This window comes from Cricetulus griseus, chromosome 9, assembly GCF_003668045.3.
Source record: "Cricetulus griseus strain 17A/GY chromosome 9, alternate assembly CriGri-PICRH-1.0, whole genome shotgun sequence".
NCBI lineage: Eukaryota > Metazoa > Chordata > Mammalia > Rodentia > Cricetidae > Cricetulus > Cricetulus griseus.
In genome coordinates, this window is record NC_048602.1 from 24527979 (window position 1) to 24553490 (window position 25512).

General features: G+C 45.6%; 3 protein-coding genes across 3 annotated transcripts in view; 1 reads left to right on the forward strand and 2 right to left on the reverse strand.

The window, feature by feature from the left end:
* LOC118239329 (zinc finger protein 805-like) overlaps positions 1-25512 on the forward strand; it is a 573173-nt gene that overhangs the window by 147120 nt on the left and 400541 nt on the right. The window lies entirely within an intron of this gene.
* On the reverse strand, positions 3329-4267 carry LOC100762403 (olfactory receptor 5). The gene has a single exon (XM_027430824.1). It carries the CDS (start codon positions 4265-4267, stop codon positions 3329-3331), a length of 939 nt encoding a protein of 312 aa, XP_027286625.1.
* On the reverse strand, positions 16641-17609 carry LOC100762695 (olfactory receptor 10A7). The gene has a single exon (XM_027430857.1). It carries the CDS (start codon positions 17607-17609, stop codon positions 16641-16643), a length of 969 nt encoding a protein of 322 aa, XP_027286658.1.

Sequence of the window (25512 nt, forward strand, 5' to 3'; positions counted from 1 at the left end):
GTCAGGCAGCTCACAAACACAGGTGACTCTAGCTCCAACCCCATGCCTAATCACTGGCACAGATACAGACACACACACACACACACACACACACACACACACACACACACACACTCACACACAAAATAAATTTTTGTAGTTAAAACTGTTGAGATATCAATCTGTGTCTTGAATTGTTTCCCCTGTCGATGAAGAGGGAACATAACACAGAGAGCACTTGGATTCTGAGTTATATAAACTATATCGGTTGTAAAAGAAATTGAGACTTTCTCTCATGAGAAAGCAGAAGTCTTTAAAGGCCACTTCACTCCATTGCCATTTAAGAAGCAGTGTCATTTGCTGAAATATTGGCTACTGGTGGATTTTTTTTTTTTTTGGAAAAGGGCTGATCATTGTCTTCAGTTTCATACTACTGAGATGCCCAACTGGTTCCAATGGATAGGTTAAAGAATCATGAATTTTTGAAAGGGAATTATAGGGAGGAGAGGGTTAACCAACAGGGGTCGGAGGGACTTTAGAGAGGTAGGAATTTTACACTAATTAGAACCCACTTTAAACTTGTAACACTTGTCAAGGAACAAACTCAGTAAAAAATAGGAACGAAGGATGCATACAAAAATGCCAAGCAGCAGGGGCTGCCTGCATATCGACATACAGGGCCCTTTATTCTAAAGGCACTGGAAGAACGATGATTCTAGGAAGGATGCTCAATATGCTTAATCTTGCTTGTCTATTCTGGGATATAGGAGTGCTCAGTCTTTCCCTAGAATGAGCTGAATCCATACAACAGGGACCCCTGCATGCCAGCCCTCCTTGAAACGGCATAAAATCATGGTTAACATTTTGGAAGTCAGACAGAATGTCTGTTCCCACCCTAACTGGTCCTCAGGAAACCACTTAGATGGGCCATGCATCGTTACTAATATTTCACTTCCAGGTGCAATTATAGTTACCACCTCTTCGTCAGTACCCCTGATGCTTAAATTTGTTGATGTCTCCAAAAACAGTCAACATCTCTGTGCCAGAGGTGCTCACGGAGGCTTCTTGCCTTTATGCCCAAAGAACAACGCTGGGGCATCTCACCTGGTGGCTGAAGGCAGCAGGTACCGCTGATTCCTTCTTCACAGGTGTGATCAAGAGGCTCTGATATTCACCTGCTGCCCGGAGCACATGCCAGGAAACAGCAGAAAAGCCCTTCAGTGCACCTTGGGAGGAGCTGCTCCTAGTCCTGGAACAGACCCTCCAACCATACCTCCAGTGCTTTTTGTGGCTCTGGAGTCTCTGAAGTGCCAAGGGTACTGCCTGCACTAAAATGAGGAGGCAGGGCAGGCTTAGAAGCTCTGGGCCTCAGAGACGTCCCTGGCCCCTGAGGGTTTGGAGGAGTGGCAGAAAAGAAAGTGTTTTACTGATACTTGTTAAGAGATTTAAGTAGAAAGGCGTGCAGACCACTCTCAATTAGAGCCATTTCTTTCTAAAAACTTATGTGTATGCGTGGTCTCTGTGTGGGGGTATGTGCATGTGAGTGCAGATGCCTGCAGTGACCACAAGAGGCGCTAGAGCTGGAGTTACAGGCAGCTGCGAATTACATAATGTAGGTCCTGGGAGCAGAAGTTGGACTCTCCGCATAAGCAGTTTGTGCTCTCAATTTCTGAGCAACCTCTACAGACCCACATGGGGTGATTTCTTATGCAATGCAAAGACTCTGCTTGGAGTGTGAAGTATGTAAGGGTACCAAACAAACAAACAAACAATCAAACAAACAAACCAACCAACCAACCCAACAACTGGTCCAGCTTTCAGTTGATGGATACTTTGTATAGAGAAGCATGCCATATATATATATATATATATATATATATATATATATATATATATATATGGGTATATAACCTGTTTAAAGAAACACAGTTGGTGCTGAAGACACAAGAAAGAATGTAACCATTCCATCAGGTGGTGGTGGCGCACACCTTTAATCCCAGCACTTGGGAGACTGAGGCAGGCACAGGTGGATCTGTGTCAGTTCGAGGCCAGCCTGGTCTACAGAGCGAGTTCCAGGACAGCTAGCGCTGTTGCACAGAGAAACTCTTTCTCCAACCCCCCCCAAAAGAACATAACAATTCAGACAAGGGAGTTAGTCTGAAGTATTTCTGCCACAAAAGTAACTGTGTGCACAATTAATACAGGCCAACAAATATAAAAGACATGAAATTGAAATTTATTGGAAAGAAGAAAGAGACCAGCATGGCATGGCAGGGAGACAAATGAAGGTCATGAGCGATGAAGTACATTAAATCTATGCAAGAAAATGCCATCACGACGCCATTTTGTGCAGCTAATACATGCTAATACAGTTTTAAAAACTTTATTATTACTTACTCATATATTTCTGTGTGCATGCGCACATGAGCACAGATTCCCCCAGAGTAGTAATTACAGGCTGTTGTGAGTTGCTTTATGTGTGTGCTGGGAATGGAACTCAGGTTCTCTGCAAAAGCAGCAGCCAGCACCCTTAACCACTCAGCCATCTCTACAGCCCCTTATTTGATTTTTTTTCTCAGCCGGGTGGTGGTGGTGCACGCCTTTAATCCCAGCCCTCGGGAGGCAGAGGCAGGTGGATCTCTGTGAGTTCAAGACCAGTCTGGTCTACAAGAGTGAGTGCCAGGACAGCCTCCAAAGCCACAGAGAAACTCTGTCTTGAAAAAAAAAAAAACACCAAAAAAAAAAATTTCTCCCTTATTTGATTTTTTAAAAATTTTATGTTGATACTCATCATAACAAAAAAACCTGTTTTCTTTTTATTTAAAACAACATTGGCTTTAATCTCACAATTAATTTGTTTGATCCATCCACAGTAGACATTTAGGTTGTGTCGACGTTGTAAATGATAAAGCAACAAGGATTCTGCACACCTAGCTACCTGCATTTTTGGGGACAAATAGACACATTCAGTAAAAATGTATCTGTCTTCCAGGAATAAAAAAGATGTGATGCAAAGCCACATTCTTTGGGTTGTGACTTAAGAAGTGGGTCACCTGCCACTAATGCATGCTATTTGTCTTGTTTTATGCTGGGCATCGATGATTTCTCCCTTTGCTATTTCAGATTTAGTTATTGTTTGGTGTGTACCACATATTAAATGGAAGATGCTTCGTTCTATTTTTCTTCAGAGTTTATGGAGGTTTTTGGGAGCCAAGAAACAATTGTAGTTCTTTCTCCAGAGGTGTTGGAGATCAATTCCAGGGCCTGTGCACGCTATGATAGAGGTCTACCCAGACCTCAAGGAATGTTTGGTCCGGGGAGAGAGGGGCCCAGAGTTGGAAGACCATGGTCAAGGCCAGCGGAAGGTCTTTTGTAGCACAGTGTGGACCTCCTTATTTCTCAGACAGTAGATGACAGGGTTGCAGAGGGGTGTGACCACCGTGTAGATGACAGACAGCACCTTGTTGAGGTCCATGGACTTGATGCGGCTGGGGCGGCAATAGATGAAGAGAGCTGCTGAGTAGAAGATGCCCACCACCACCAGGTGGGAGGCGCAGGTGGAGAAGGCCTTGCGTCTGGCGGCAGCTGATGGCATTCGGAGAACGGCCATCCCGATGGCTGAATAGGAGGCCAGGGACACCAGGAGTGTTCCGCAGAAGATGACAATGGCCGAGATGAAGTCGACCAGCTCTGTGAGGGCCACGTGGGTGCAGGACAAGTTGAGCAGAGGGGAGACGTCACAGAAAAATTGGTTGAGGACGTTGGGGCCACAGTAGGACAGGCTGGCGATGCATGTTGTTTTGGCCACTGAGACCACCAGCCCACCGAGCCACGAAGACAGGGCTAAGCCCAGGCAGACCTGGGGCCTCATGAGCAGTGGGTAGTGCAGCGGGCGGCAGATGGCCACATAGCGGTCATAGGCCATGGAGGCCAGGAGGGTGCACTCTGTGCAGATGAGGACTATAAAGAAGAAGAGTTGGGTCATGCAGAGTGTAAAGGAAATATGGTAGGGCCCCGTCCACAGTCCCACGAGTAGGGTGGGCATGGTGACCGACACATAACAGATCTCCAGGCAGCTGAGGTTGCCCAGGAAGAAGTACATAGGTTTGTGGAGCTCGCTGTGACTACAGATGAGGTAAATGATGAGAGTGTTCTCCAGGAGCGTCAGCAGGTAGAGAGTCAGGAAGACAGCAAATAGAGCATCCCTTATGTCCAGCCTAGTGGACAAGCCCAGCAGGATGAACTGCTGAACCCTGGTCATGTTGGCCAGCTCCAGGGGCCTCTCCATCTGCAGGGAGACAAACCAATTGTTAACAAGTGTCCTTCATCGGAGAAGCAATTAGAAACATGTTCTCGGCGATTTGAGCCTTTAGTGACGCAATCGTATCCACATTTGTTGGAAACTGGCTAAGAGAAGGATTCTTCACACTCTTGAGATGGACACTGCAGTTTGTGACTCCGATGTACAGAAAGAATGTGACCGTCTACCCGAGCAGTCAGGGGATAAATGTTGCTCTCGGTGAGACTCAGTGAAGGCAAAGATTGACATTTGCTATGCTACATGATTATAATTATTTTCATTTCTGTTTTTTAGAAGTATTATTCCCCAGTTGTTACCCCTACACACCAGTTTAGGAATATTCTTTAAAATCCACCAAAAATCAACTACTACCTCTGATGTTCAAAAACCGGTTTAATCTACAGCCTTGCTACTCTGAATGGGCCTGATCTTGTCTGAAACAGAGCCCCCTTTTTCTTAAAGAGATTTTATTTTTATGGAATTGCATTATTCTGTAGGTGTCAAGAAGATCATGCCTACGGATAAAAAGGTTTATTCTCAATAGTATGGTTGGAATTCTAAGCAAGTCGGTAAACAGAAGTTTAGAGATTCCATTGTGTAGGCCCAATCAGTGTGGTCAAATATACAATATTTACTCATAATTTGTACAACGTTGCATTTGGCTGAAGGGTGGAGATTCTATTGGCTGCACCCAATGTAGACAATCATACTTCCTTATCATTCTCATACTGCTGTTTGGGGGAGAGGCTGGGAGATACACAGGAAGGATGGATGCAACCTGGGGTATTAATCTGGGGTATTCTGCAATCTGATCACAAAAACCTCTAAGATATATTGAGCTTTACTTTATGTCATGATGACTTAGCCATTTTATTCAGCACTATTAAGTTCTGATATGACTCAGTTATTCTTTGTTTTTTTTGGAAGATTTATTTTAATTTTATCTTCATGATAAAATAAAATTACCTGTATGTATGTCTACACATCACACGCATGCAGTGTCCTTGGAGGTCACACAGGGCATCAAATCCTCCTGTAACTGGAGTTACAGATGGCTGTGAGCTGCCATGTGGGTGTTGGGACTTGAACTTGAGTCCTCTGGAAGAGCAACCAGTGCTCTTAACTGCTGAGCCATGTTTCTAGCACCCCTGACCGTCTTAAATGACATAGTTATAGTCTTTGCCTCTGCCCCACAGGATAAGTGTGGGGACTCAGGGAGATAACATCACAGCCCAAGATGACCCAGCCAGGAAGCTACTGTAGCTCATCCCAACTCCATTCCTGTGTTAATTCGATTGGATGACATTACCTGTCCTGAAAGCCAGGACCAGAACAGTCTCCAACATCTAAGACATAGACTAGAGATGCAGAAAATTAAACAGTTTGAGAGTCTTTCTTGCTATAGAGTATCCTGCATAGATTCTACTTGGTGGAATTAAGCTCCTGTGATGAGTTAGGTACCCTGTCAGTCTTCTTCCCTTCCCTTCTCTTCTCTTCCTCCCCCTTCTTACCTCCTACTCATTTTCTTTTCCTTCCTTTTCTCCTCCTCCTTTCAGTCCCCCTAACTCTATTTTATTTCTCTTAAATATGGGTATTTTCTTTTATATCTTGTTATCATAAGCAAACACATTTCCTAAACAATTCAAGGCAACATTACTCTCATCTGTTAGGAGCTGACTTCTTACAGGACATAGAGCCAATGAGAGGACATTACAGAGCTTATGAATTGCATTGTCTTGATGCTGAAGACTACTCCTTCATAAATGATTAATAGTCTAATGCAGGAAGGTAGACGGCCCGCAGCTACCATGTGAAAAGATTGGGAAGAGCATTTTAACAAAGCAACAGCAATGAGAATCATTTGAGGATTCGGGAAACTGTCTAACCAAGAGCCTGCTTCATCCATCATCCAACAGATTCTCTCCACTTTAGATTTTTTAAGTTTCTCATCCCGTTTCTTCTTCAAGGAAACATTCCTAATGTTTCTTCAAACTTTCATCCACAAGGATGACTCCAACTAAGAATCTAAGCAATAGTGAAGAGGATACGTTAAATGCCCTTCCCTTGTAATGAGATTGATGACTACCTTAAATGCCATCCTAGAGTCTTCATCCAGTAGCTGATGGAATAGGAAGCAAAGATCCACAGCCAAACACTGAGCTGAATTCCTGGAATCCAGTTGTACCGAGGGAGGAGTGATGAGCAAAGGGGTCAAGACCAGGCTGGCAAAACCCACAGAAACAGCTGACCTGAGCAAGGAGGAGTTCATGGACCCCAGCCAGACAGCCAGGAAACCAGCATAGGACCAAACCAGGCCCCCTGAACGTGGGTGTCAGTTAGGAGGCCTGGGCAGTCTATGGGGTCTCTGGCAGTGGAACCAGTAATTATTCCTAGTTCAGGAATGGACTTTGGGAGCCCATTCCCTATGGAGGGATACTCTCTCAGCCTAAAAACATGGGGGAGGGCCTAGGCCCCACCCCAAATGATGTGACAAACTTTGATGATCCTTCATGGAAGGTCTCACCCTCCTTGGGGAGAGGGTGGGGGTGGAATGTGGGGATTGGTGGGGGGCATGGGAGGATGGGTGGGAGAGGGAACTGGGATTGATATGTAAAATAAGATTGTTTCTAATTTGAATGAAAAAATCAAATGGGGGAAATAAAAATAAAACTGCATTTATTTATGAGTGCACACATGCATGTTTACCATGGTTCGTGTGGGAAAGCCAGAGAAACACTGGCAAGACTCAGCTCTCTCCCACCAAGTGGATCCCGGGAATGTAACTCAGGCTGTCAGACTCAGGGGGGTTAAGTAACTTGACCCCCTGAGCCATCTCACCAGTCTGCTTCAAGCATTTATCATGGACAAAGCGTTCACACTTCTCCCGGAATGGTCACCCCTCTGCACACCACCACCTGACCCCACCACGGGAAAATGGGACAAATTTCAAGTCATCACTCTCTTCCAGGCCAACTGAAGCCAATGCCAAATTCCAGCCTCCAGATTTGGTTCCCAAAGTCATCGACAGCCCTTGGTCCAATTTTTCCACCTTGTGAAGATAAACTGGTTCCTCTCCTCTCCTCACCTCTCCTCTCCTCTCCTCTCCCCTCCCCTCCTCTTCTTTGGTCTCCTCCCTACCTCCCTATCCCTGTCCCTGTAGATGTCTCAGTCAGTCTGTCTGTCTGAACTCTTTTATTCTCTCCTCCCCCTTCCTTTATTTCTCTTATGTATGTAGACATTTCATTCTATGCCTTGCTATGATAAGCAAATCTATTTATTAAATAATCAACTCAGTATTTTTCTCAACCTTTGCACTCAGCTGGGCACTTACCAAGCCAGGTTCTTAGACATCCTCACAAATAGGCACACGTGTCTTGGTAAACACCAGGTAACGTTCAATAATTTATCCTCAGACAGATCCTATACCTTCACAGAGCTGGTCCTTTATTTTTAGTAGAATCTGGATGGCTCCTTGTGGGGGTCACAGAGTCCTAGTTCCCTACTAGGAATCGTTCCACTCTCCAAGCCTATCACAGAGATCACAGAGAAAACTCAATTTACCTCCCAACCTCCACATCCCAGCACACACAGTGCCTGGTACAGTAACTGCATCTTACGAGACCAAGAGAGTTAAAAAATTCCAGCAAGTACTGGGGAAAGGCTCCCAATATTCCACCCCTAGCTGAGGACCTAAAGGCAACTGATGGAAGCAGAGAGAGGAATATCGCTTTTCTTTCGTGGGTGTGGGGATTGCCATGGTTAGGTTGCCCATACCTGGGTGGATGACCCCACACAGAACATATGGACTGCACTAATTGAACTTAGTGGACTACAAAAAAATAAGATGATGGTTGAGACAGAACTGGGAGGTATGTTGTGGGGAGACAGAGTGAGCTGGAAGGAAGGAAAGGGGATGGATATATTAGCCCCTTAAAACCTCTGTAGAACTACAGTTGCTGGGATGGGGGATGGGGATGGGGTACTCAGTGGTGGAGTGCTTGCCTGGTATGCCTATGTTCCTCAGCGTCACATAAAAGAAAGAAAAAGAGGATTTCTATTTGATGGTGAAGCATTAAGCTCTGATATTAGCAACTTGGCCCAAAACACAGAGAAGATGTCTAGAGCTAGGGTGTAGGTACCGAGAAGTCTTGATAAGTGACAAGTCTCCTCTACTCCATGCTTGGTCTCTGTTCTTTCTGTTTAGCTTCTAGGTTCTTTTCCAAATATTGAATAGCTTGGCAGGAACAGATGCTGATTATAGACACCGTGAAGGTGAGATTCATAGTGTCATCGGGTCTCAATTTCAGAGATAATATAGAGGAGCTGTGCTTTGGTAGACATTAGTAGGATGTGAGTCCAGTCACAGACCCATAAGGCTGTAGAATCAGACACAGAGCTAAATCCAGCTATGTCCCATACACATTTTTCCAAGCCATGGGGGTATCACCAATTATCCTTAAGAATTTATTGGAAGGAAAATTAAAGCATAGCTACATCAATGACAGCTATAAAATGCAGACCAGTGTGCCCTGGAAAATGATGCCTATTAGTGGTTCCCATCAAGGATGCCTTCATACTAAGCATTAACTCTAAGCCATGGATCTGCCGTGGGCTTCTTGAGCTTGGGATTGGCTTCTATTTGGGCTGTTTATTACAATCTTAAACGGAAGCCTTACTAATTAGTCATCAACAAGACATGTTTTTCGAATTGAAGTCGGAGCTGTCACCAACCTGGTGGAACCCTCTGCTTTCCTCTGAGAAGTCTGCCCTCCTTCTGAAGCTCTTCCTCCATCCCTGGCCTTCCGTTGATCTCTCTTTGCATACCCATATCACCTTCACAAATGCTTTTCTGTGCTCCCACCCATAACTGACTGCTTCAAATGCAAATGGAAAAACTCATTTGTGCACACACGGATGGATGCACCAGACCTCTGAAGCCCAGAGCTAGAATATCCAGAGAATACTCTACTCAAAAGTGTTTACTAGCCTTTGAACTAAGTCACTAGCTGCTGTAGAAAATGGACAATGTAATGTATTTACTAAAAAATTGCTCTAAGGTTCACAAGTAACTCATGAGACATGTGGGAAAATGAACAGTAAAGGCATTCTTTGTACAAGGATCTCATGGATGAAAGGGTTTGCAGACAGGGCCTCTTAGGCTATATGATCAGGCTCACTAAAGAATATTTCAAAGGGAGGATTTAAAGCTATTATTTCTTTTTAGTTGCGAGTCAGAAAAATTTTTGATAAGTTAGAGTTGCAGATATGGAGAAATGTCTCATCTTAAGGTTATGTCCGAAGGAATTAGGTTTACACCTTCAATTATTATAGACAAAACCGAGGACATCTCTCAAGAGAAAGTGGACTCTTAACTGATCTACTATGGGCTTTAATTCCACAAACACTTGCCAAAGTGAGGGGCCAGAGGACACGGAGGCATGGAAGAACCTGAGTTTCCATTAAAGGTGTTTGAAAATTTTGAAACTGTGTCTATGGAAAAGCTTTGTAGTCAAGTAGGTACTTTACACATGTCCTATAACGTAAGAGCTGTTACTCACTCTGGGGTAATCCATGTTCTATATATATGAGTGAATTGTTTGGTAGAACACAGGGGTAAGAAGCAAAGGTTGTAAAGTGTGAGAGAGAAGCACAAAGCACAACAGGCTATTTCTCCACTGATAAAATTCTCTTTTTTTTGCAGATTTTTTAAAAATTTGAATTAGAAAGAAGATTGTTTTACATGTCAACCCCAGTTCCCTTCTCCCTCTCCTCCTCCCCTACCCCCCATCTAAAACCCTACCTATTACATATCCTTTCTGCTCCCCTTGAGGGGTGAGGCCTTCCATAGGGGGGGTCATCAGAGTCTATCTATCCTTTGGGATAGGGCCTAGGCCCACCCCCGTGAGTCTTGGCTCAGGGAGTATTCCTCTATGTGGAATGGGCTCCCAAAGTCCACACCTATGCTAGGGATAAGTACTGAACTATTGCAGCAGGTCCCATAGATTTCCGAGGTTTCCTCACAGAAACCCATGTTCCTGGGGTCTGGGTCAGTCCCATGCTGGTTTCCCAGCTATCAGTCTGGGGAGCAAGAGTTCCCTGATGTTCAGGTCAGCTGTTTCTGTGGGTTTCACCAGCCTGGTCTGGACCCCTTTGCTCATCACTCGTCCTTCTCTGCAACTGGATTCCAGTTCAGTTCAGTGATAATTTTCTCCACTGATAAAATTCTAATATGCAAAAGGCAGTTGATCATCTGTCAGGTCTAACCGTCTGTCTTTCCATCCACCCACCTACCCACCCATCCATCCTATCTTCCTATCATTTATCATCTATCTGTCTGTCTGTCTGTCTGTCTGTCTGTCTGTTTGTCTGTCTGTCTGTCTGTCTCCTCTCCATCATTACCCCATCCTGTCTATCAAACATCCATCTATCCTATACTTCATCTACCATCTATGTATCTCATAATTTATCTAATCTGTCTGTCTGTCTGTCTGTCATCTATTACTATCCATACACACACATACACATATATCCTAAAACATGTATATACATATATTATATCTATTATCTACACATATATTTCTATTTTATCTATCAATATATTCATCACTTACTGCTCACGTATTTATGTATCATATATCTGTCTATATATTGAGATAAGACTACCATTCCTGGGGGTCAAGCCATTTGGTGTCTCTAAAGTGCTCAGACTTTGTAATGTGGGCATGATATCTTGGCTGCTCTAGCAAAAGAAAAGCATGTGTTCCTGTCACTCCCCGATCTTACCCACAAAGAATGGCACTGGGTCTTCATACCTGATAGTTGGCAGTTGAGAAGTATTGATCCTTCCTTGCTGATTCTAACTGTGGAGGAGCAGACTCTGATATCTACATAGATTCGGCTTCTGCTTAGAGAGGGAGAGGCCAAGGAATGAAACTTTTCAATCTGCCTTGAAAGAAGATGCTCCACACACACACACACACACACACACACACACACAAAGAGAGAGAGAGAGAGAGAGAGAGAGAGAGAGAGAGAGAGAGAGAGAGAGAGTTTGCCTCTTTTCTGTCTTGAGTTCTTGAAATTGCCGAGTGGACTGCCCACACTCTGAGAAGGAGTAGGCATGCAAACTTAAGCCAGAGCTTTGGACCCCAGAGACGTCTGTGGTCTCTGTGGATTGGGAACGGAGTGTGGCAGAAAGTCTCTCTCTCTCTGATGCTCTGTAGAGATGGGAGAGAATGGACAGAAGCAAGCAAGCTTCTGAAGCACCTTCGCTTCATGTCTGGGCATTGATGGTGTTTTCCTGAATGTCAGGCCCTGCTCTTGGAGCTGATGGGTCTGATGTCCCTATGAGAGGAAAATGTAATAGACAAGAGGCTGAATATGCCGCTTAGTAAAACCATATTTGTCACTGACATCCACAGTATCAGTGTTTACAACAGCCAGAGGTGGAAGAAACCAGATGTCCTTTGAGGGGGACACAATGGAATATTATTTAGCCTTTAGGAAGGGAGGAAATTCTGACAGATGCTACAATATGGATGGACCTTGAAGGCATGGCGTTAGGTGAAATAGTCACAGAAAGATGAGCAGGGGCTAGAGAGATGGCTTAGAGGGGCAAACACTCACAGGTTAAAATTCCAGAGGGTCTGAGTTCAGTTCCCAGAACCTCACCAGCTCTGTCTCCAGCTCTAGTGAATCTGATGTCCTCCCCTGGCCTCTATAGGCACTGCACATGCATGGTGGCGTCTGTAGGCACTGCACATACATGGTGTAAAGGCACACAGGCAAGTGAACATTAAAAAACATTAAAAAACAAAAACAAAACAAAAATACAACTTTAAGAAATCTTTGCCCTCGAAATATCATCAAACCCTAACTGAAACATACTATTTTTTTTGAGGCAGGGTTTCTCTATGCTTGCTGTCCCGGAACTCACTCTGTAGACCAGGCTGGTCTCAAACTCACAGAGATCAGCCTGCCTCCCAAGTGGTGGGATTAAAGGGGTGCGCCACCACCACCCAGCAAACTTTTCTCTTTTAAGAATATATTCTTATCTATTATTTGAAATTCTATAGATGGATTCAATGCACTTATATCATGTCTGCACCCCTTTCCTGCCCTCCAGCTTCTGCCTCCTCCAACACTGTCACCTCCTAAAGGTCTAAAATGTATGTATATTGAATTACTTTTCCCCAAAGACAACACCCACACAGTTTATAGCAATCAAGTAAAGAAGATCCTCAAGTATAGGTATAGAATATTTTTTCTAATGTACTGTCTACTCATCCTATCTTTTCATGGCTTTGTTTTCTTTTAGAATATTTTTGTTTATTCTTTGACAATTCCATAAGCATGTACAATGTATCTTGACCATATTCACCCGACTTCCCTTTCCACTTCCCCCAGACAAGTCACCCTCCCACCTTTGGTTCTGCTCCATTTTATTTTAAAATGCACAAAGTCTATTTTGTGCTGGCTGATGAAATATGAATTAGCCATGCTGGCCTGATCTTGTGCAGGTAACCACAGCTACAACGAGTTCATGTGTTCAACAACCATGTCATGTCCAGAAGACAACATCTCACAACCCTCCTCCACATCCTTTGGCTTTTACATTCTTCTCATGGCTTCTTTCACGATTTTCACTAGTCCTGGGCGGGTGGGGGTGGGGTCACCTTTTGTCTTTACTTGTAACCTAGAATGCTTGTGCAAAGTCCTCCACATACACACTAGTGTCAAAAAGGGTACTCACTCTGACCTCGACAAGTCTATTCATGCTGCAATAGGTGACTTTTTTCTTGTGATGAAATAGGATTCATCCGTTAAAATTTAAACCCAACACCGCAGTATTTGAAAAGTATTTACTAACTCCTTCTGTCTCTACCCAAACTGACCTGAGCTACCTCTCTGAGCAAGTCACCTGATGGTCCCACATTTGGTCATCTTCTGAATGAGGGCAGAAGAACATTACAGAGACTTTAACTCAATAGACTTGAAACTCAGCTTCTGACCTGTATTTCTGAAGCTATACACCCTGACAAACTAAGCTGATTTTGAACCGCCCAAATAAATCGCCATGACCTTGTCTTTCTCTCAGGACCACCGAGAAGACAAAAGCAGTGACTGTAGATGTCACCCAGCTCAATATAAATGAAATTACCCTCCAATGGGATCATTTTTTATTATTACCATTATACAGGTATGAAGTATAGACACTGGCCTTATATGTCCTCTCTTCCTGGGATCACATGGCGACTCTTTCCTACATTTCCCAGAATCCTCCTCCTTTCCTAGTCCCACCTAACTTGCTTCCCTATTGGCCAACAGTGCTTTATTTAGCAATCAATAAGACAAAAATATACACAGAAGGACCTCCCCCATCAGTCTCCACTTGGTGGCCCTGTTTGGGGAAGTTTAGGTATGGCCTTGCAGGAGGTGTGTCACTGGGAATGGGCTTTGAGATTTCAAATGATATTCCCAGCTCACACTTTCTCTGCTTTCTGTTTGTGGTTCTAGGGGTAAGTGGTTGGTTTCCAGCTCCACTCTGCCATGGTGGACTCAGCCCTGTGAAACCATAAGCATAAATAACTTTCTTCCGTAGGTTGCTTTGATCATGGTTGTTTATCACAGCGATAGAAAAGTAACTGTTTATGAGTGTTCAGATGGACCATACTCTTCCAAATAGGATGCTGCAAAAATCATCCCGTCTTCTTCAGGGTTTACTTTGTGTCCCTGAACAGGGCAGAGCGGGCTTGAGGTTCATTGGCCTCTATGGTGTCCAACACCCAAGGTCACTGTAGAGGTATAAAGAAGCAGTCAGAAAAAAAAACAAAACAACAACAACAAAAAAAAACAGAGGCAGTCAGTGTAAAATATGCATACTAAATGATGCTGGTGATGGTGGTTATGTTAAAAGTCAATATTCACAGGGTAATTGCAATGGTGCTTTGATACCAGAGCATCTTTATTTCCACTCAGGCCAGAGCTGTTTAAACTAAGAAGATTATGCAATTTCACAGAATAAAATCCTTCATTTCCTACCGTAGTGACGGTAATGCTACCACAGTTATCAGCATTGTCATCACTATCATCACCATCATTACCGCCATCACCACCACCACCACCACCACCACCACCACCACCACCACCACCACCGTTACCTCTCAAGTACTAGGCTGATTGTTAGGGCTAAAACCAGGAGTCATACCAAGAGACAGAAAACTCAGCCCAAGCAGACCGAAGCAGAAGTGAATTTATTTGTTCACAGAAGGGGACTTTCTATGGGTAGACCAAACTTCAGGTGTGATTGGATCCAGGAATTCATCAGCCAATAGGACCTCATTGCTGTCTCTCAAATAGATTTGTTTTCTTTTGTTGAGTCTATTATCAAGCCGGGACTCTTGTGTGTGTGTGTGTGTGTGTGTGTGTGTGTGTGTGTGTGTGTGTGTGTATGCATGCATACATTTACGTAATGGTATGTGCATGTGTGCAGTGCCCACATTGGCCAGAAGAAGGCATTGCAGCCACTGGACCTCTGGACAGGTGGTAGCCAACATGGATGTTGGTAAGGGAACTCTAGTCCTTTAGAAGAGTAGTGGGTGTGCTTAACTGCTGAGCCTTCTCTGCTAAAGCCCAAACAGTAGCAGCTACAACTCCTACAATCCTATAGATGTGTTGGTTAGTTTTATGCCCACTTGACACAAGCTAGAGTCATTTGGGAAGAGGGACTCTCAGTTGAGAAAATGTCTCCATGAGATTGTCCTATAGGTAAGTCTGTAGAATCCTTTCTTGATTAGTGATTGATGATATAGAAGGGCCTTGTCCACTGTGTGTGGTGCCACCCTTTGACTGGCGGTCATGGGTTATATACGAAAGCAGCTGAGCAAGCCATGGGGTGGTCCAAGTAAGCAGCTCTCCTCCAAGGTCTTTGCTTCAGCTTCATGTCTTGAGCTCCTGTCCTGACTTCCTTCAGTGACAGACTGGGGCCTAAGTGTTTTAAAATGAAATGGACATTTTCCTCTCCAAGTTGCTTTTGGCCACGGTGTTTTATCACAGCAGTAAAAACCCTCACTAAGATGATGGATAAAGAAAAAAATGTGAGAAAGAAATCTTGAGATCTGGCTTTCTGATGTAGATTTATTAATGTCTTCAGTTTCTCAACCATCCTTCTATGGAGGTCAAGATTCACATAACCCCAGCCTCCTTCACATAAAGGCCGAGGGAATCAATTGCCTCTTGACTTTAGATCTTCCCACAGGCTTTCAACTGTCTAATCCAAATAACAGTATGCCGTGTGACCAAAGTCTAGACAATCTCTCATATAATTGGATCTCTCCCCTTTTATACTTCAGCTACTGCAATGAAAGGCCATGCCCTGATCAGCTCTTTGGTCTTGAAAAGTATATAGATCATTCATTTTAGCCATGCTAACATTGAACAACATCTATTTGCATAAGCAAAATTAGCCCATGTCAAAAACCACAAAGGTATGTCCAGCCCAGGCTACCTAACGCTCAGCTAGTTGAAATTGAATGAGAATAGGTTACAGGCTTTAAGACACTATTTTTTTGTTTTGTTTTAAACTAGGTCCCTGGGCTATTTAGTCTCAGGTTCTTGATTACCCAAGCAATGTTGGGTATGGGTTCCATGTGTGGAGTGGCCCTTAAGTCAAATCAGGTATTAGCTCATTACACCTATAAGCTTTGTGCTGCCATTACACTAGCATGTCTTGAAGGCAGGGCACCATTGCCGATGAAAGTGTTTGTAGCTAGGTTGGTGTTCATGTTTCTCCTCTGGTAGCATGCAGAGTACCTGCCTGTATCAGATGCTAGCTGTTATAGGTGAAGGCTCTATGTAGACACCAGCTTGACCTCTCCATGTTAAATGAATTGTGTAGGTGTTGTCTTCAGCAATGGGGCCTTGCTGTCAGTTTGTGGAGAACAACCTGTAGCCCTGGCAAGAACCTTGGATTGTTTGGGTATTCCCATGGGACCCCCTCTGGTCAACATCTCAATTAAATGTAACCCACTCCTGGTACTGGCAGCTTCATTTGGTGACAAAAGATGGCTAGTTGGGGCTGAAGACACTAAATTTTAAAATGACTTGTTACGCAGCACTCTTTCAGAAGATGCTAGCTAACACACTCTGGTTGGCTTAAAGTAGATTAGTTTGCCCACACTTATTTAAATTAGCCATGATTAGAGATTGAAAGTCTGGTGTTGTGACTTCTCTTGGGTAGGAAAATGGAAGCAGCCATGGGTTTCCCAGTGGAAAGTCGGGGTGGTAAGCCACCCTGGGAAAGTGGGCCTCCACAGTTTCTTGACTCTGAAAGGTGGTAGAGGAGAAACTTCATTCATCGAGTCTAGAGCCTAGACCCTTGGCGTCCACAGCACACGCGCCCAACGGCAGCCTTGACCTCCTTGTTACGCAGGCTGTAGATGAGGGGGTTGAGCATGGGGGTCACCATGGTGTATGACAGGGACACCACTTGCTTGCTCTCAGGAGAGTAGCTGGCCTTCGGGCGCAAGTGGATGACCCCGGTTGTGCCATAAAACAGAATTACCACGATGAGGTGGGAGGCACAGGTGGACAGGGCCTTGTGGCGCCCGGAGGCTGATGGCATCCGAAGGACGGCAGCCAGAATCAAGACGTAGGATGTAGCTATAAGACAGAAGGGAACCATGATGACAAGGACAGTAGCCACAAACACGTTGGCTTCGAAGACTCTGGTGTCTGCACACACCAGGCTCAGCAGAGGTGCTATGTCACAGAAGAAGTGTCGGATGCCCCGTGGCCCACAGTATGGGAAGTTGAAGAGCCAGATGGTGAAGACCAGAGCCACGGGGATTCCTGCCAGCCAGCAGGTGGTGGCCAGCAGGTGGCACAACCGTGGGCTCATGATGGCACCATAATGCAGAGGCCTGCAAATGGCCAGGAAGCGATCCCAGGCCATGACTGTGAGGAGGAAACACTCAGATGAGACACAGGACAGCACAAGGAGCAGCTGCAGGGCACAGCTCGTGGGGTACATCCCGCGTCCAGGTCGCAGCAGAGTCACCAGCAGACGGGGCGCCACGTCCAGTGAGAAGCAGATCTCCACGAGCGCGAGCTGACGCAGGAACAAGTACATGGGCGCACGCAGGCCTGGGTCCAGGCTGGTGAGCAGGACGATGAGCGTGTTGCCCAGCAACGTGAGCAGGAAGGCAGCCAGGAAGAGCACTGCGAGCATTGGGCGCAGGGAGGGCACATGGGCAAAGCCCAGCAGCACAAACTCCAATTCACCAGCGCGGCTGTGATTGGTCCAGGGAGGAGCTGCCCAGAACGGTGGCATGGGCCCGGGATGCGAGGGCAACGAGCTAAGGACCAGGGAGGATCCCTATGGAGTGCCAGAGGGAGGAGAAGATGAAGGAAAAATTGCAGCCTGTAAGCTGTGTCCTATATGGTCACAGCAAAGCGTATCCAAACTGCAAATCAAATCCTCTCACACCCAGGGCCTTTCCTAAACACCTCAGTAAGTGTGGAATGGATGCAACGGCCGCATCTGTTGACCTAACTCCTGCCTATTTCTCTGGTCTATGTTCATGGATCCAGCATATGCGCACAACCTCAGGGTCTTTGCGCCGTTCATTCTCTCCCCTCCAGCCACTCTTTCCACGTCAGTTTATAAGGACGGATGTTGTGCTGTCTCGTGGCTACATCTCCAAACACATTTCCCTCTACCCTTCCAAGAGGCTCCCAAGAGCCTCAATACCTAACATTCTTCGCCCAAGCACCCCAGGGCCTTTGCATACAAATATTCCATATGTTGGTGTTGCTAGAGCATTCTCAGTCTCCAGGTATATATTAAGATACCACCTTCAAGGCCACCAAGATGGCTCCATAAATAAAGGAACTTGCCACTAAGCCTGAAGACCTGAGATTCAAGCCTCAGTACCCACACAGTGGAAGAAGACATCCAAAGTTGTTCTTTGACATCTGATTGGCACACACATTCACTCACTCCCACATCCCTTCACACATAAATAGATAAACAAATAACACCATCCGGGAGTCCATACCTTGGTGGCCAGAATAAAACAAGTGAGCACCCCTTCTCCGGTTTACACTTTCTGATTGTAGCTGTAATCGAACAGATACCAGATCAAATTTACCTCCGATGCACCAAAGTCTATTCATTCTGTAATCTGTGAGCATCACGGGTCACGTGACTTCACCTACTGCCCAGGAGATCATTCTCCACTAAATACCATCCGAAGATGGTCTCTCGTGTGAGTTTTCTGACAAATCAATTTTGAGTAAACTATCTGGAATTTCTGGGTCCAGGGAGATAACTCTGAGTGTAATGTGCTTGCTACGCACACAGGAGGACCCGAGTTCAGATCCTGATTACATAAAGGCAGGGTGCTGCCTCTGTCACCCCAGTGTGGACCGTGGGAGATGTGGTGTAGAGGCAGGAAGATCCTAGGGCCTGCTTGTCAGCCAGAGTCTGCCTGACACAGAGAGTTCCACCTTCAGTGACAGATCCTGTCTGAGAAAATAAGGTAGAGGGTTTGGAGCAACAATGCAGGAGGTAAGAGAGCTTGCTCTGTAAGCTTACACAGCAAGCTCCCCAAGCTTTTACATGGGTGCAACTCCCTAGCACCCATGTCAAAACCAGGTATGGCTTTATATGCCTGTGACTGTAGCTTTGAGGGAGCAGAGGCAGGTGCATCATGGGAGTTCTCTGTCCAACCAGTCTGGCTGAAATGGCAAGCCAGTTCTTGTTCACTGAGGGGCCATGTCTTAAAGGAATGAGGCAAGGTGTAAAAAGGAAGAAGATAAAACACCCTCCTCTGGCCTCTGCATGCATGCTCATGGGCACACGACCCTCACCCATGTGCATGCTACATGCACACTACATCAGAAATTTATAAAAATCAAAAAGCGGACAACAGTGGATAAAGACATCAAACCTGACCTCTGGTCTCTATATGCAAATGCACAGGCAAGCATACTTTTATACACATTTGTCATTTGTATGCTATAACACACACTCACATCTATATTTATGTCTCTATCTATCTATCTATCTATCTATCTATCTATCTATCTATCTATCAATCTATCTAATCTATCTATGTATATGTATATAGATGTATAAGTGTGTGTGTGTGTGTGTGTGTGTGTGTGTGTGTGTGTGTGTGTATTTTTCCAGGGATGGGTCACAGTCAAATATGTGACTTCAAAGCCCTCCTTTTTATACTCCTATTGTATGCAAGATAAAGCTTAATTGTCTCATCATGACATTCACATTCTCTTGGGGGACAGCTCCCAAATCCGCCCATCGTTCATACATCCATCATCCATCCATACACACACACACACACACACACACACACACACACACACACACACAATCCAGAAAGGTAAATCATAGCCCCAGATATTGTAGCAAAAACTGATCTTGGATCCAAGTTTTAAATGGAAAGAAGCCTGTGCTTCAACTTGGGTTGCACAGAAGGGTGTCATAGTGTAACATAAAAAAAAATCAAAGGACCCAGAGACAGATATTGGGGTTCAAGCTTCAAGCTAAAGATCAGAGAAGCGAAGTAGCCAGCCACTAGCTCTTACCTCTACCTTAAACCAAAAGGGGTGATCCTGTCTCCACGAGCTCTCCACCAAGCCTTGACTGCTGTCTCTCCTCAGTGTGGCTGGAGAACCAATCTCCACATGAGACCCTTTGCTTTTTATACCTCCCGAGTGCTGGGATTAAAGGCATGGATCCCAAGTGCTGACATCATCTTTGTGTGAGCTGTTTCTCTTTAGGGCTGGATCAGTTTCGTGTAGCTCTGGGTGGTCTTGAACTAACAGAGATCTGTCTACCTCTACCTCCCAAGTGGAGGGATTGAAGGTGTGTACCACCACCGCCTGGCTTCTATAGCTAACTAGTGTGGCTGACTTTGCTTCCTGTACCCTCAGGCAAGCTTTAATAAACCATAAATAATATATCACCACATCACAGGGTGACATCCTAATGCCTGGTCCTCTGTGCAGCTCATCAAACGGTCTCATAACAACATTCTTTGCACGCATATCCCTTTGTTTTACTTAACACAACGCCAGACTCACAGTAGGCGAAGAATCTGTATTTACAAAATGGTTGATCGCCTGTCTTGTTCATAATTCCACCTCTAGTTTTTACTTCAGTGCCTGGCACAAATAGCGGAAAATCAGAAGTACTTTGTTCGTTTGTCTGGTTTTTTGTTTGTTTGTTTGTTTGTTTGTTTGTTTTTGAGACAGGGTTTCTTTGTGTAACAGCTCTGGCTCTCCTGGAACTCACTCTGCAGACCAGGCTGGCCTCCAACTCAAGAGATTCACCTGCCTGTGCTTCCTGAGTGCTGGAATCAAAGGCACGTGCCACCACTGCCTGACCCAGAAGTACTTATTTTGAACACCTGGGGACGGACAGGCCTGGTTCTCAGGCTTCCTTTCCTTAAAACATCTTTATACCACCCCACACATTCTCACGCGCTCTCCATTCCTGCCCTATGCTGGCACCTCACACTCACCTTGGCAGTAAGTGCTTTTCTCACCCTCTTCACACGGGGCTGAAATTAAGCCAGTCTCAGACCATGCGGTGCCTGGCGGTGCATCTCCGCATCTAGGAGTCAGTTTTATAGTGAATGAAACGGTGAGATGGGTCAACGGATAAGAGCGCTTGCTCTGCGGGTACAAGGTCCTGAGTTCAATCCCCGCTAGCCAGGCATGGCTGCGTGTGCCCGCAAACCCAGAGGTGGGGAGGAGGACGTAACATAGACAGGCAGATCCTCAGGGCTCGCTGCCAGCTAGCCTAACCAAAAGGGCGGGCTCAGCGGGAGACCCTGTCTCCAGGTAATGCCATGGGAAGAGAGAAGACAAGCTAGTCAGTGATTCTCAACCTGTGTGTCACAACCCTTTCCCAGGGAACACCTCAGACCATCTGCATACCATATATCTACATAGTGATTCAGAGCAGTAGAAAAATGACAGTTATGAAGTAGCAATGACAAAAATTTATGGTCGGGAGTCATCCCAACCTGAGGAGTTAAGGGGCCGAAGCATTCGGAAAGTTGACATCCACTGCTCTCCTGCTCAGGGACAGGCGCACACACACAGCACACTCATGTGCGTGTAAATTATCTCCCCTGCCGGGAGGGGGCGCCTATCTTAAGAATGTAACAGGAAAGCTCAACACAGAGATAACCAACACCTTTTCAGCTCCAAAAGGAAAGCTGATACTCTTTTTGGGGGGAGATTCTTTGTGGCTTTGGAGGCTGTCCTGGAACTAGCTCTTGTAGAACAGGCTGGTCTCGAACTCACAGAGATCTGCCTCCCGAGTGCTAGGATTAAAGGTGTGCGCCACCACCGCCTGGCTGGAAAGCGATACTCTTAAGCAATCTCCAGTGATAGGGCTGGTTGAATGTAGATGAGAGCTTCACATTCAAGCTTTTCTATCTAGCAGGTTTGGGCTGCCAGGTCTAAAAAAGAATAAAGGAAATTTTGTAAAAATGCACTCTGCGCACTAAGTGGATGCCGTCTCCACGGCAACCTCCCCAGCGTAGGTCACCATCACTTTTCACGTAATGAGTGTGGTAAGCTCACAACTAGCCCTTCTTCCTTTCTCCTTGGCATCCCCAATCCATTTTTTTTCATTGCATTCACTGGGATGATGATGATGATGATGATGTGAGAGAGAGAGAGAGAGAGAGAGAGAGAGAGAGAGAGAGAGAGAGAGAGGTGAGATAGATTGAAAGAGACTGCAGTCCTTTGAGAACCACAGAAAAATTCCTGCATTCCATCCTCAGTGATGCTGCCTCGGTGAATATGCCTTTGGTGGCTGCATTTTTAATTCCTCTGCAGCTGGTACCCAGACCACTAAAAGTTTTCATCGCCTCTTCAGGGAGACAAGGGATGCCTCAGTTTGTCTGAAGGATTCTATCTAGTCTTACTTATGTGTGTCATATTCATCAAGCATTCCCGGTTTTATTTCCCAAGGGCTCTCAACTGAAGAGTGTCTGATGAAAAGCCGGAGGCACAGGGAGACATCAGAAGGCTATTTGGATAGTCCTGGGTGTGAAGGGTGCTGCTGGCTGCTATGTAGGGACAGACATCTCAACAAGGAGGTACAGATGCGTAGAAGTGATTCTGGAGGCGACAGCACCGGCTACTGCTGATGGACTGGATGTTTGTGAAAACAAAGGGGTAGAAGGAAACGTAACTGCTAGGAGTCTGTCCATAGACACAGGATGATGGCGTTTACTAAAACTGAAAGATTCAACGATGCTCCAGTTTGACGCTGAGGTGGGAAGAGTGGGCAGCTTTGACTGAAGTTAAGAGAGTCTGAGACTTTCCTGTTGGGTTGAGGAGAAGGCTAACATTGGGCGTTTTCCTTTGTTACTCGCCACCTCCCTTTCTGAGACAGGGTCTCTCACTGAATCTGGAGATTGCACTTTCAGCGAGGCTAGCTGGCCGGTGAGCTTCCAGGATCTGCCTGACTCCCCTCTTATGTTACTGATGATTCTTGTGTGATTTTGAGACTCCAAAATTAACTCATTTTGCTCGCACACCAAGCACTTTAGCCAATGAGAGTAGAGCCCAGCTTTAAAGGTAACATTGTAATTGGTTTCAAAGCAGATTTTTGCATCTTTCATGTTTTCATGCATGGGAAAAATTTTCCCTGTTGCTATAGCTAGCTGGGCAACTGTCCGCCTTATGAGGCTGCCAGATAAAAATCCAGTCAATTCTAAGTCACATGGGCCACATGGGGAATCCTTCATTTCATGGTCAATCCAGTGAAATGTGCAAAACTCTTCATGGAGCCACAGTGAGGATGCGTTGAACCAAGGCATTTAATCTCTGCCTGTGAGATGGCTCAGCGGGTAAAAGCGCTTACTGTCAAGCTAAAAGATCGGAGTGTGATTCCCGGAATGGTGGCAATCAAAAGATGACGCCTCAAGTTGTCCTCTGACCTTCACACATGTGCTGTAGAGCATACAGGCATCCCACGCACAAATAAATAAACGCAATAAAAAAAACAAACAGAAGAATTCTATGCATAGTCCTAGTGCATAACAGTCATTTGATAAGTGCTTTTTTTGTTACTGTTTTACATAGTGAATTTGTCTTCAGTGTTCTATATAGACGTAGTATTATAAGGAATAGGGCATGATGGTGCATATCTGTAACCCCAGTCTCAGGGGGTTGAAGCGGGGATGTTATGAGTTCCAGAACAGCCTGAGATATATACGGAGACTCTCTTTCAATCCCTGCTCCCTCCAAAAAAAAAATAATGCAATGGACATTTGTAGAAAAACTTCAGGTCTGTCTTACTTTTGAAAGTTGATTTGTTGTAAGATAATTGAGAGAAGTAAACGGCATAGAGGAAGGAAGAAGGAAGGGGAAGGGGCCGAAGAAAGACAGAAGGAAGGGTGGTGAGATTGGAAGGAGGGGTTTAGGAGGAAAGGGAGGAGGAAGAAAGGGGGAGGGAACAGAGGGGAGGAAGAATGGAAGAGGAAAGGAGGAAAGCAGGGAGGGAGAGACGAAGGAGAGAGGAGGCTGCTTGCTTTACAACTATTGAGTGGAATGTTTTCCTTGAGATCAGCCACTGTTCTTGGTTTTAACATCAGAAAACGAGAAACCCAGTGTGGTGAGTCCTCCCCAAACACTCGGGGAGTTCTTGACACCCCCCCGCAACTGTCACAGTTCAGTTTGGTAAGGTTAACTCTCAGGTGATGACTGAGTCGAGAAATGGAAGTCCGGAGACCTCCCAAACTTGCCAAGCAAAGCAGAGACACCCACTCCTCCTACCTTTCCAGTAATGTCCTTGAAGAAACCAGAAACCGTCCCTTATCATTGAGTAACCACACAGTCCCAAAGAGAATGAAGACGGAGACTCACCTCCTTGCCGACTCACAGTCAAGGCTGGCTGAAGGCAGGTCCCAGGGTTATCAACCTCTGACCAGGGAGCTAGAGCTGTTTGTTTTCCCCGAGGGGTATAGACTCTGTGCTCATTATCCATCCTCGCTGTGCCCAGTGGAAGCCGTGGGGAGGCAGACTCTTTCTATCCATCCCTCCATCCATGGCACAGGTGGGTCGAGTCACCCCTGTAAATTGCGGAAGCCCCTTCCATGGAGAAAAGGCCTGCTGCTGGCAGGGATCTGCAGGGACAAATCCCCTCCTCCTGTGGAGGTGGGCGTGTTAGCCGCACAGCTCACCTTGCGGGAATGCGGATAGAATCAAATCAGTGTTAGAGCAAGCCTTGCGAACAGCTGGGCAGGAATACCACATCTTAGTACCATGGGCTGGAAATGCTCCCGTGGGGGGGCTAAGTGGGCACACGGAAGGATGTGTACGGAACACCAGTGGTGACACTGGAAACGTACAGTGATAAGGCCTGGGTAGGCTATAGTGATTCATTCACTCTGCAGGCAAACACTGCAGGGACCGTTCTGGAATGACCAAAGGAGGGTTTCCCAAAACGCTGAATTAAGCACAGATAGCTCTTTGCGGAGTGATACGATGGGGGTAGCTCTCAGGGGAAAAAACTGAGGAATATGAAAGGAGAATGGCAAGGAGAGGAGGAGGAGGAGATAGAAGAGGAGGAAGGATCGGGAAAGGAAGAGAATGACGAGGACATGGACATCGGGGAAGAAGAGGAGGAGGAGGAGGGATGTGTGTGGAGGTCAGAGGGCAACTCTCAGAGGTCGATTTTCTCCTTCCGTCCTGTTGGCTCTGGCATCAGACGCAGGTCCTCAGACTTGGTGGCAAGCACTGTTACCCACCAGGACAGTTCAGAGAGCTGAGGTCAAAGCCCTTGGTTAAATGATGCTTAAACGCTGTCCTCGCAATAGCAGGATTGGAGCTGGAGGACAATATGGCAAGCGAAACCCGCCAGTGAATCGTAAAAGACAGAAGCAGAAAGTGAAGGTGGGATTTCCCGGGTCCACAGCAAGGGGACATGAGGACATATGAGGAGTTGGTCAAATTTCAAGACAGAAGATGTGTTCTGTGGGTTTTCTGCACAGTGTGGTACAACAGTTAAAGATGAAGTGTTGAATACTTGAAACTCGCTAAGGGAACCATGTGTCCACACCTTGTGTGGGGCACACACACACACACACACACACACACACACACACACACACAAATGAGGATGCATACGTTAGTTCAATGGTGGCAATCATTTCATAAGTTGTAGGTATATCAAGTTGCCAAGT

What these genes read in the sequence shown, in the direction of transcription:
- LOC100762403 (XM_027430824.1), bottom strand. Translation starts at nt 4,267, where the DNA reads ATGGAGAGGCCCCTGGAGCTGGCCAACATGACCAGGGTTCAGCAGTTC.
- LOC100762695 (XM_027430857.1), bottom strand. Translation starts at nt 17,609, where the DNA reads ATGCCACCGTTCTGGGCAGCTCCTCCCTGGACCAATCACAGCCGCGCT.